The sequence below is a fragment of the Triplophysa dalaica genome, chromosome 3 (genome assembly GCF_015846415.1).
Source record: "Triplophysa dalaica isolate WHDGS20190420 chromosome 3, ASM1584641v1, whole genome shotgun sequence".
In the NCBI taxonomy this organism is placed as follows: domain Eukaryota; kingdom Metazoa; phylum Chordata; class Actinopteri; order Cypriniformes; family Nemacheilidae; genus Triplophysa; species Triplophysa dalaica.
Window position 1 is genome coordinate 23,702,825 of NC_079544.1, and position 12,627 is coordinate 23,715,451.

The following is a 12,627-nucleotide window of genomic DNA, read 5'->3' on the forward strand; positions in this document are numbered from 1 at the left end:
TTCTACCCGATCTCCTTGCACTGTCTATCTAGAGTACGAGTTTATGTTTGTATTTGGCTTGCTATTTATACGCATTCATTACTTTTTACGTGCATATGATACATTAACATTAAGTAATTTAGCAGTATTTAGCATTTTTATCCAAATTAACTTAAAAAGAGTTCAGGGAGCAATAAAGCGATATGTCATACATGAGCAAAACAATATTGGTTAAGATAGTGTGTGTAAATTACATCTGCATATCAAATGCACGCAAATTTCTGTAGCTTGCCACATACAAACATGAAATCATGCTATTGATTAGCACCATCTTAAGTCATCAAATAATGGTTAGAGTTTCGGGGATTAGAAAAAATTGATATATAACAGTGCTTTACTGAACCATACTGTGTATTGAGTTTTTAAAATAAAAATTAGTTAATTTCATGAAGCAATTTGAATGACACATGCCATGGTATTATTTTGGTTTAAAACTAAATAGGAAAAAAGCAATAAATATCCATTTTAAACTGACTACAGTATAGGAAATGAAAAAGTTGTGCAAGCAGATATAAGAACAAGCCACGAACTATTTTATCACAACGTAAAATAATCTACAATACAAACAACCTATTAAAAGTAAAGTATTTTCTTAAAAATGTAATTGTAAAATATTTAGAAAACGTAGGATATAAATGCTTAAACTTAAACAAACTAATAACCACTTAAAAGAGACATAGCAACGGAAATAATTATGCCTGCTTTTCATCGGAAATCTCTGAGGTCAGAACGAAAAATGTAGCCAATTGAAAGAATGTAAACTTCTTATGTCCCCTTGTCTAAAAATATTCTACGGTTGAAGAGTCTAGTCGACGGAACACACAGAGTATTCAGGATCCTGGAGACAAAGTTTGACACAGACACAAGTGCTTGTTCATTCAGAGTCCAAAGTTTATTATTTAAGGAATACTTATAAGTTTGCATCAGGAGGCGTCATATAAAACCACCTAAACAGTGGAGAATCACCAGACTTTCTGTTTAGTCTTTCCTCCTGAACAATCAGATATGATTACATATTCAATATTACAATAATAAAACAATCGTCCATAGGCATCATTAGGAACCTTGATATGGAGAACAACAGATGCTTATATCAACATAAGACAGCATAAGATCCGATACAACTTTCAACGAGGTTAAACAACAAGAAAGTAAGGAGCAAATATTATGAATAGTAGTGAATAATATGAATACATATGATGAATATTGGAATAAACACAGATGCAGTATTTGTGGAGGACAGGACGAAATCCAGATTCTCACAATGGCCACTTTCAGACCAACGGTCTTACAAGCCGTCCTGTGTCCCTTTAAAGAACAAATATACATAGAGTAGTACAAAAGGTTAATACAAAATCTTTAATAAAAGGATAGTTGCATTTGCGTATTTTTATGTGGTTTTCTGGTTTGCAAGCTGTTCTTTGAGGTAAAAGATCAATCGGACTGATTTGTAATAAAAACATAACAACACCAATCACCCTCAATAAAAACGAAAACATAAACATAATTATATCTACTCTTCATCATCTACCATGCCAATCTCAATTACCGAATCGTCAAGCCCATTATCTCCTTCCATTACATTGTCACGTTCATCAACATTTCTTGGTTCTTCTATCACCGGTATTGGTTCTGGTTCTAACTCATGTGTTTGAACACAATCATTATCATCCTCGTCCGTATCGCTGTTATGATCAAATATGGATCCCCAAGTTTGATTCTGATCTTTCGGACGATAACCTTTAGATGTGCGTCTAACCAGCATAGCCTGGTTGACGTCAGTCGTTCTTTTTGCTAACATCATTCGATCGGTTCCTTTGGTTGTAAAGGAAGTAACAGATCTTTTAACACATCCGACCACACACTGCAACATGCATGGCAAAAATAATAACAAGGCTAAGATGGTCATCACAACTGGAATTACTGTACCGGTTATCCAATATCCCCATCCCCCGGATAGGCTGTCCAACCATTGAAACCATGTTGCATCTACCGGTGTGGGTTCACGAACTGATTCTCTCATGTGCTTCACAACGTCGGTGACATTGTCTGCATAATCTGGAATTGAAAAACAACAAGATACTCCTAGCATTTTGCACACTCCTCCTTTCTCTGCTGTTAATATATCCAAAGCAAGTCTATGTTGCACGACGGCAACTCTCATTTTCTTTAATTCGTTAGAGATTAAGTTTAAAGCTTGTGCTGTGTCATTTTCCAAAGAAAGAACTTGCCATGCCAGACCATTAATTTTTTTCAGAGCAACAGTAGTACCGGTTCCTGTAAACAAACCTGCTAGGGACAGTCCCACGTTTTCCCAAGGAGTAGTCCATGGATCACTTATCTTATGGCCTCCATAATAATTTGGCAGTTTTACTTCCCTTTTATGTCTATTCAAAGATGTGGCCAGATTTGTCTTTTCCATTATGCTAGTTCCTGTGGACAAAATAGCAGCATAACAACAACCTTTCCATTCCCCTGCATCTAAATGGTAGTATGCAGTTTCACCACAAACTAACACCATTCCAGGTGAACAGTCTAAGTGTGAAAATGGACATTCAAATCCCTCAGTAGTTTTATTGAGATATTGTATGGTGCAATTATGATGTCCGTTATTTGATTGAGACAAAGTAATTTCATTTCTACAATTGGACATCCCTACTATATGTCTGCCTGATTTGGAACACACACATAATTCTGCGGGACGAGCATTTAAATAAAATGCAGGACCTTGAAAAGGTTCTCCTGTACACGAATTGTTATAGTCTCGCATTACGGATGTTGGTGGTCTTCCTTCTCGAATATTCAGAGTCTTTTGTACAACTAAAGACATTTGTTTTGGCATATTGCAGTCACCCTTATCATTTACTAGCATGTCTGCTGTAAGATCCAGCGTTCTCCACATTGAGTGGAGCTGTATACATACCCATGATTAGGATAATTTCAATGATTCAATTTGGCCCTCAATGCACCTCAGGGGAAGCTCTGTCAGCACTGTTGGCTCAATGGGCCTCCTATCTGCTTGCTTTGGGTGGCCCCTACCTCACAAAAGGTAGTTCTGTCCTCAGCTTAGTCAGTGCTTTCTCTACCCTGAGATGTATTAAGGTGAATCCCCTGTTGAGATTCTATGTTAAATTGGAGCTTGCCTGCTCTCCTGAAGAACACAACTTCAGTCTGGAAGCGTGTATCCACTCTTGCTGGTAGTCCGTCAGAACTCCTGTCCGTGTGACGGCAATCACAGTTGCTGGTCCGTGGTACTTTGGTTCTCCAACCTTTGTTGGCTTCAGACTCCTCACAAAAACTTTTTGTCCTGGAACAAAGTTATGAGTAGGGTTTTCTGAGGGAAGAGAAAGGCACAAAGAAACATGAGCACATATCGAATTTAACTTTTCGACTATGGAGGTCACGTAGTCTTCCTGGATCACCTGAAGATCACCTAAACAAGAAATACCAGACCGGCCTTTGACCCACGGGGTCGGGAAAGGTCTACCCATTAGTACCTCGAACGGTGATAATTTTGTTGTGGAAGATGGGGTCATTCTTATTTCTGCCAAGACTGCGGGCAATAAATCAACCCACTTTCTTCCTGTATCTTCCATGACTGCTGCACTTTGCGGATGATATGGAATATTAAAATGCCAATCAATAGACAATGTTTTTGCTAAGAGCTGTGTTACCTTTGACGTGAAACTCGTCCCGTTATCCGATTCCAATCTGGCCGGTACGCCCCACCTTGGCACAATCTCCTTTGTTAAGATTTTTACCACTGTTTTAGCATCTTCCTTTGCGCATGGAAATGCTTCAGGCCACTTTGAGAATCGATCAACAATTACCAAAAGATATTTTAAGTTACCTATTGACGGCATGTGCGTAAAATCAATTTTTAAATGTTGAAAAGGAGCTTCCGGATGTGTCAATGCATCGTGCTTAGCTGATTTGTGCGGATTTACCTGAGCACATGTTAAGCATGCATCCAAAACAAGCTTTGCTGTTCTATGAACATCGGCTATACAGTACAATTGATTAATTGCTTGAACTACTTTTGCACAACTGGTGTGAGATAACCCATGGTAATGTCTAATTAGGATAATTAACCCTAATTTCGGTAGTGCTATTCTACCCTGTCCATCTCTTATAATCCCTTCCTTATCAGGAGTGCAAACATTTTTTCTTCAATGCTCTAAGTCTCCCTGTGTTGTTTGACTTTGCAGGAATTTGATATCAATGTCAGATACATTCGTTATGTGCACCGTCATTGCTACCTTTGATTCATTTTTTGGATGAAATGGTGATTTAATCTGATCTTGGGCTGCTGCCTTTGCGGCTTCATCAGCCCTTCTGTTGCCTATAGTCTGTTCATCCTCCCCCGAAGCGTGACCCTTGACCTTTACTATGGCCACTTCGAGTGGAAGCTGAACTGCTTCAGTTAACTGTCCTATCAGATTTGCATGTGCTATTGGCTTTCCATCAGCAGTTTTAAAACTTCTCGCTTCCCACATTCTGGCATAATGGTGAAGAACACTCCAAGCATACCGAGAATCGGTGTGATTTGTTACTCTCTTTCCTGTCATCAGCTCACAGGTCCGGATTAATGCTATCAACTCTGCAGCTTGAGCCGAATTGTAATCTAGAGCAAAAGCTTCTTTTACCTCTCCTGACTCGGAAACCACAGCATAGCCACAGAGGTAGACACCGTCAGATGGCTTTAAACAAGACCCATCAACATAAATGTGTTCTCCCCCCTCTAGGGGCGTATCCAACAGATCGAACCTAGAAGAGTAAGAGGTGGTCAGTTCAAAGATGCAATCATGTTCAACATTAAAATCTGCCATGTCTACCATACCCAAAATACCCAGCAAAGCAGGATTAATGTTTGCTGTAGTTTGAATGCTAAGATTTTTCGTTGCCAACAGAGTAGCCTCGTAACCTGAGCGTCGTTGCGCTGTCATGTGTTGTGTTTGCATGTTGCGTAAAATTACACCTACCTGATGGGATGCATATAATATTAAAGGGTGTGACAGCACAGTTTTCTCAGCCATCTGTACAATCAGAGCAGCTGCAGCCACAGCACGAAGACATGCTGGCATACCTGTGACTATGTTATCTAACTTTTTAGACAGATATGCAACTGGCCTATATGTTGAGCCATGAAGTTGCAACAGGACCCCTAGAGCTGCACCCAGTGTCTCTCTAACATGCAAGTGAAAAGGCTTGGTGTAGTCTGGCAGGCCCAATGCTGGTACTGTCGTGATGGTTGCTTTCAAAGCATTGAAATGTTCATCAGCTTCCGTAGTCCACTCCAATGCTGTGTTTGGCGGAGCTTTGTGATCTATCAGACCCCTCAGGTGCTTATCGTGAATCGCACAGTCAGGTATCCACTGTCTACAATAGTTAATTAGTCCCAGAAAGCTTTGAAGCTCCTGTATTGTTCGTGGGGACTTAACCTTTCTGATCAGCTGGACTCTATCTGTGGATATTGCTCTGAGACCCTGCATCAGCACATGTCCCAAATAGGTTACCTTAGATTGAACCCATTGCAGTTTCTCTTTCGAGGCTTTAAAACCTGTTTCGGCAAGTACATTGCAAACAATTATAGATGCTTTTTCACAGTCCTCCTCCGTCTCCCCCGACACGAGTATGTCATCTGCAAACTGAAGAACACAAACTGATGAAGGCAGATCAGTCATTTTGGCCAAAGTTCTGTGCACTGCTGCAGAAAAGACAGCGGGTGAGTCTACATAGCCCTGTGCAAGGCGTTTCCATGAATATTGCTGCCCCTTAAATGTAAATGCTAACAAAGGCTGAGTATCTGGGTGTACAGGTACAGAGAAAAAGGCTGCACACAAATCTATTACTTTGAAATACTTGTGCAAATGTGGCACTGAATTCATAACAGTCAAAACATCAGGCACAATTGGTGCGAGTGGTATGATTAACTGATTAACTGCCCTTAAATCTTGAGTTAATCTCCAAGTTTTCCCATCCGCTTTCAAAACAGGATTTATTGGTGTGTTATATGGTGAGTGTGTTTGTTCGAGGACACCCTGCTTGACAAAGTTTTCAATCAAATGTTGAATGCCTTGTTCCTTATCTTAAGACAAAGGGTATTGTTTAATGTAGACAGGCTTGTTTGTTTTAAGTTTAGCCCGATAAGGTTCCATGTCAATGAAACCAGTTTCATCCCTGAACTGAGACCATAACAAAGGGTTAATCATGGTGTCCGCCCCTATAGATATGCTGCTACCGGAGGGAGTTACACTTGAGCCGCTTATCAGTCCACTCGTAGGCAGAGGATCGACGGATGCCTGTAAACTAGACAGAAAGGAAAAAACAACCTTGTTATCAGTAAACTTAATGTCCATGCCTAATTTATGCATCATATCACGACCTAAAAGATTTAGTGGAGCACCTGGAATAATTGTGAATTTGTGGAAAAATGGTTTAAGACCATTGGCCTCCACATTACTCGAAAATGTTAGGGTTATCTCATATCTTATTCTGATCAATTGCGCTTGTTTATGATTCATGTTATTTAACAGAGTGCTAAAAAAACAGAGGCTTTATGTCATTATTTAATGGCAATGTTGAATCTTCAATCCATGCTTTCTTAAAACGCACAAAGAATTGAGCAGCTGAGTCTCTCTTGCTGCCTGTTTCAAAAGATAAGACCTGTTGACTCCCTAGACATTTATCATGAAACACTCTTATCTGTCTTAAAAAATATTTCAACATCTGTAAAAGTTTCCCAAACAACGCATGTGGGTTTGCCCCCGTATCGCTGTTTGTGATTTTATCATTTTCAATTGATATTTGTGGGGTTTCTTAACGGTCTATCATTTAGCGTGTTTCCAGCTCTTACCCAAACCATTGAATTTTGAGGGTTTGTAGTTACATTAGGTTTATCAATTAATCGGATAGGGAATATCAATTTTCAGCTTTATTCCCTCCGACCATCCTGCCAGATTGCTAACATATGGATCTGTATAAAATCCTTGATTATTTCTGTACATAAAGGTGATTGGCGTTTCGCCCGGCAGTGGCCTTGAAACAGAAATTCCCATCTTACACTTTAAACCCGGCGGTGATAAAACAGTACAGTACATACAAAACAAAGAAAAACCCTTGTGTTCAATCGACCAACAGTTTCAACAATGCTGCATGTATTATATTGTGTTCAGAGGTGGTTATTATATTTACCGTCCTTTTCTGACACCAATATTTCAATACATGCAGTAACAGTGGTATCAATAATATTTTAAATTTTAACTGTAAGAATGTTATCTTTTAGAATAAACATTAAACAAATTTTATTTCTTTTTATTTTTTTGTAACAAAGCCTCCTCAAAGCTAACACTTCGATCCCAAATTATAGTGTGATCAAGACTGCATTAACCATTCATATTCGTGCGTTAATAATTATTTTATTAATTACTGTCGCCAGCCTCGCTGTCACAACAATGGGAAGTCGAATCCCACTAACATGAATTGAAACCTATTCATATTTGTTAATAATTATTTTATTAATTACTGTCGTCAGCCTCACTGGTACAACAATGGGAGAATAAACTCCCACTAACATGAATTTAAACACACAAGAATCCTACAGGGTAAGCGTTAGATTTCTGTAAGTCATAAAGAACTGTATAGAAAAACACTTACCCCTTTTAATGTAGGTCTGTGACCGATCGTCAGTGCGCCCCAGAGGTCTTTGTTCTCTTTGGTTCAATGAGAGAAGAGTCTCCCCTCAGACGAGCCCCCACACATTCATTCTTCGTCTGTAGAGATTGCTGTTATGTAATATAAACAGAAGCACATACTGAGAGAGTTGCCTACGTGTTAAAATCGGAGCAGTTATCAGTGGGATGCTGGTTGAGATCTCAGTATTTGACCGACAATTAAACACAATAAATTTCATGTAAACGTTGATGATGCATAATTTTTATGTGAACATGATGGGTTGAAGTAAAACATAACCTAATTCCTTCTAGCCAGAGCAGGAGGGCATTCATAGTCTGAGCATAATAGGCCTAGAGTGTGTCTGTGCAAACTACTGGCAGTGCAAGCGTCAGTTGAATTTCTGACAATGTTTATGATGTATAAGAAGCTATCTATGAGAACAACTAATTTCACTTAATCGAGCAGATGAGTGGACACCGTGGCAAACATATAAAGAGTATCTGTTTTTTCTTGATTTGATCTACGTCAGATCCGACTTACACCACCTGCTGGTGAAGCGGTCAGGCACCAGGAAGAGATCATGCATTTGTAGAATCGGCGCTCTATTGCTTTTCCTGGGATTCCCGGATGTGAAACTTTGAATTTCAAGCCGAATTGGAACCGCTGAATTTGTGGAAGCGAATTTTTAAATCGAAATATGGACTGAAAATTATCAGTCGAATATGAAAGGTTGTATTTAAAAACAAGTTGAATTTTTTTAATGAAATTTAAAAGGTGAATTTTTATTTTTAGATGGTGATACAGAGTGTGAAATGTTTCAATTTGAAATATTTACAGCTTAAATGTACAACCATATTGAATTGCAGAACCTTATAGTGCAAGAACTGTTAATATAATGCATTTTTTTTCAGTTAGTGCTATTCAGCACGTCTCTTTGCTTCAAACACATTTGTCACTATTTTACTTCCATATTGTTGACCTTACAATTGCTTCTAGCATCAAGGGTAGCTGAAAAACTGCACCCTGAAGGACATGTTTAGTTTTAGAAACAGGGCATGATCATCCAATTCACAGGCACAGGAGGTGAAACAAAAGAGCTTTTCAGACAAGTTTACGCCCGAGGTCAAGAGCCAGGGTCTTGATGTAAAAAGAAGCACATGCTGTAAGTCACTGTGTCAGGATTTGCACAGAAGAACGCAAACGCAGGCAGCAGTACGGGGAAACAAAAAAACCTCTTCAATGAGTAAACAAAAACCCACAATGGGGGGAATACAGGACACGATAACAATGTAACAAAACAAAAGACTTCCCACGAGGGGGCAAAAACTAAACTAAAGCAAGACACAAGGTCCACAACAAAACAAGGTAGTTAACAGGGTAATATCAAGACTAGAGGAGCACGAAGAATGACACGAAATACAAGAAGTACATGCAACAAACCAGCACAGGACAATGAAACATGAGAGGTATAAATAGGGAAACAAACACAGGATAATTAATAGGGACCAGGTGACATAGATCAAACACTAAGGGAAAGCTAACGAGACGGAAAGGGCGGGAACAGACAAGACTCGGGGAGAGTATGGAAAGCCACAAGGCCAAAACGTCTCTCCCCACATAAAACAGGGAATTCTGTGACACACTGAACTAAGATCAAGAACTTATTCTTAGGTTTGTTTTTTACCTTTTTAAAAGGTTGTTAGTTTAGAATATGCTTTCCATGGGCTATAAACAACCTGTAGAATTCTTAAAGTTCTGTGTTTTTGTAGTACCCCTGAAGAAGAAGTACAAAAGGATTAAAGAAGAATAAAGAATAAAATAAAAGAGAGCGCTGCAGTGATTGCTTCTTTAACAGTGTATTGGTTCTGAATGAGTAAATAATAAAAACATACATGTATAACAGTACATTACATTATCAGTGCATATAACACTAGCTGTAAATATAAGTAACTTCAAGCATGTCTCATCACACTAGAGACGTGTGGCATTTACAACTGACACAGTGACACTTGTTCTTTACATAGAGAAAACACATTGTCAAACTAAATATTTACCCGAACCCACTAAATGACAGTATGAAATTGTTGACAATAATGCAGCTGAGATATTAATTACATGCTCATGTCTAACCAATGTTCATTCCATCGTCCAATGTATTTCCTAAAATAGTCACTTTCAAGATTGATGAAAACTATTGAAATGCATAGCAACTAACTCAATTCACAGACATGAAGTAGTTAATTACCCAAATGTGCAAGTTTCAGATAACTCCTAAAACTGGAACAACATCATAAACTCTTATATTCAAACAATGTTGACATAAATGCCTATCTCTCCCGTGTATAGCAGGCTAACGCGCTAATCGCGAGGCATCCATGCTAACCATGTGCGCAGAAATGCGAACACATGACACACTATCACTAAACTAAAATGACATCCTTTCAATCCGTACAACTCATCAGTATTACATTAAACAATGTTACTACTCAAAACCGAAGTGTTTCAGTTACCTGAAGAGGAAGTACAAAAGGATTAAAGAAGAATAAAGAATAAAATAAAAGAGAGCGCTGCAGTGATTGATTCTTTAACAGTGTATTGGTTCTGAATGGAGCGTATCACCGGCGCGCGCCACATACCGAAGTGTGCGATGACGTCATCACTCTAGTATGCCAAATGAAAATAATTCAATGGATTAACACTCTTACTCCTTTCGTTTACCTAAAGCACAAATAAACATTCAAGCAATATTAGAAATATCAAGAAAATAACATTGAACAATTCTATAATGCATTTGAAGAAATTAATAAACATAAAATCACTATATCACATTTTGTATAGCAAAACTCTAGAACAGAGAGATGTCCTTCAACTGGTGCTTGGGTATTGTGAAGATTTCACATCACCCTCAGAAATGTGTGGGTTATCATTTTGTTTACATGTTTGTGGGGTTAATTTATTGGAAATGTTTTCTGTTCTTTTTCTAGTCTAAGATGCACATGAGATTGGAAGAAAGACGCAAGTCGTTTTCATCTCTTTACTTTATTTAGAAGTTGTTAATTCTCATACCTTTTGACTCTGGGTTCATGGCTGCAGCATGGTTCTGGGGGGCGGGGTCTTCGAGGGTGTGCGGCTTTCCTGTTTCCACTTTATTTGATCCTCAGTAATTATGGGTAATGTAGGCTTGGTTCATTTATTAGGTTTGCACGGCGGGTTTGTGTTATGTGTCGTGTAAATGGTTTATTCTTGTTGTTGCTTTGGGTATTATTTTTACTTATTGTAAGGTAAAATATTTTACTTTCATGTAAAATCATATATTTAACTTGTTTGTTAATTATGGTTTAGTTTTACTGTTTATGTATATGAATTTCAATTGTCACCCATTTAGTTAAATTGGTTTGATCCTCTGGGTAGAAAAGGCTGCCTCTCTGTGTTTTTGAGAGAGCTGGCTGGGCCTCTCCGTGAGGAGGGTCAGCTATGTTGTATGGCAATTCAAAATAAAGAAGTTTTTGTAGAAATGCAAGCATTGTCTCCTGCTTTTCTGGTCATGTCCCAACAGGTATTAAGACATGACAAATGATGTTTTTCAAGGTTAAGAGTCATGAACTGAGTAACATAACAAAACTGCACAACCATTGCTGATAGAAGAAAAGAAGAAAAGATGAAAAGAAGAGAAGACGAAAAGAAGGAAAGAAGTAAAGGAAAGAAGTAAAGAAAGAAAGATAATTGATCGACGAGCATGTCCTACTCTGAATGTACAAAAATAAAAAGGATTCATATTTAATATTTATTTGATATGTTATGTTATTCGAAACCTCTCTTTCGAAGGAATCTACTGCCTTTACTACTTCATGCAGGTGGAGAGAAGGACAATAACTCACTGTAAAAAAATTCCCTGTAAATTTACAGTAAAGTACTGGCAGCAGTGGTTCCAGCAATTTACTGTAATTTTACAGGCTTGCAACCATTTTTTTCATTTTACAGTTGTGCTGTAATTCCACAGTAAAGTACTGGAAGCTATTTACCGCAATTGTACAGTTCAAGTACAGTTTTCTGTTTTACGTCTGTAGTGTAATTTCACAGTAAAGGACTGGCAGCTATATACCGCAATTGTACAGTCGCAGTACAGTTTTCTGTTTTACGGCTTTAATGTAATTTCACAGTAAAGTACTGGCAGCAATGGATCCAGCCATTAACTGTCATTTTACCGCTTTGCAGCCGTTTTTCATTTAACAGTTGTGCTGTAATTCCACAGTAAAGTACTGGCAGCGATTTACCGAAATTATGCAGTTTAAGTACAGTAATTTCACAGTAAGGGCTATTTTATACATATTTTTTCTACTGCCCAGATAGCATATAAATACCTTATTTCTTCCGGAAATGCATAGTAATATATTGAATAATTGGAAAAAAACACAGACACCAAGCAAATTATCAGTATTGTGTTTAATTGATGCTGACAATAAAATGTACTATAATGCATCAAAAATAAATATACAAAAGAGGTGCCAAAAAACAACCAAACTAACATTTTGACAACAGAAAAACAACAACCAAAAAAGTCACACAATACAAGAGAAACATAAAAATACAATGGAAAATACGCAACAAATAATGTCAAACAATAAACTAAAAGCAACACATACTGTAAATAGTTACACAATACAAAAAACACAACAACAATAAACTGAGCACTAAATTAATTTATATATGATGAAATTAAAACAATGTAAACGATTTAGTGCATAAAACATATAATAATAGAAACCAATAAACAAACTGAATAAACAAACAAGAGGCATTAAAGACTAAAAGTATGTTTACACAGGTGCAAATATATATTAGTCAAATAAGTTACAAACAACACTGTAGAAGATAAAAACAATTAGATGAAACCCCGGTTTAGGAACTTTCTTT

General features: G+C 37.8%; 1 protein-coding gene across 5 annotated transcripts; it reads right to left on the reverse strand.

Moving 5' to 3' along the window:
* Nucleotides 1–948: 948 nt before the first annotated feature.
* Nucleotides 949–10,419, reverse strand: LOC130417897 (endogenous retrovirus group 3 member 1 Env polyprotein-like). 5 transcript variants are annotated; one of them, XR_008906235.1, is made up of 4 exons: nucleotides 10,224–10,419; nucleotides 7,696–7,823; nucleotides 1,969–6,348; nucleotides 949–1,347 (listed from the first exon to the last, which is right to left on the reverse strand). XR_008906235.1 is itself a non-coding variant. In XM_056743742.1 (3 exons), exon 3 carries the CDS (start codon nucleotides 5,925–5,927, stop codon nucleotides 4,209–4,211), a length of 1,719 nt encoding a protein of 572 aa, XP_056599720.1. In that variant the 5' UTR covers nucleotides 5,928–6,348; nucleotides 7,696–7,823; nucleotides 10,224–10,419; the 3' UTR covers nucleotides 1,357–4,208. The 5 variants fall into 5 exon arrangements, 2 of the variants coding, with proteins under 2 accessions (XP_056599720.1, XP_056599721.1); XR_008906233.1 differs by lacking the exon at nucleotides 949–1,347 and having other exon boundaries at nucleotides 1,357–2,097; nucleotides 2,329–6,348; XR_008906234.1 differs by lacking the exon at nucleotides 949–1,347 and adding an exon at nucleotides 1,357–1,854.
* Nucleotides 10,420–12,627: the final 2,208 nt, after the last annotated feature.

Bases quoted from the DNA above. Each gene is read 5' to 3' on its own strand.
- LOC130417897 (XM_056743742.1), bottom strand. From the start codon at position 5,927: ATGAATTCAGTGCCACATTTGCACAAGTATTTCAAAGTAATAGATTTG.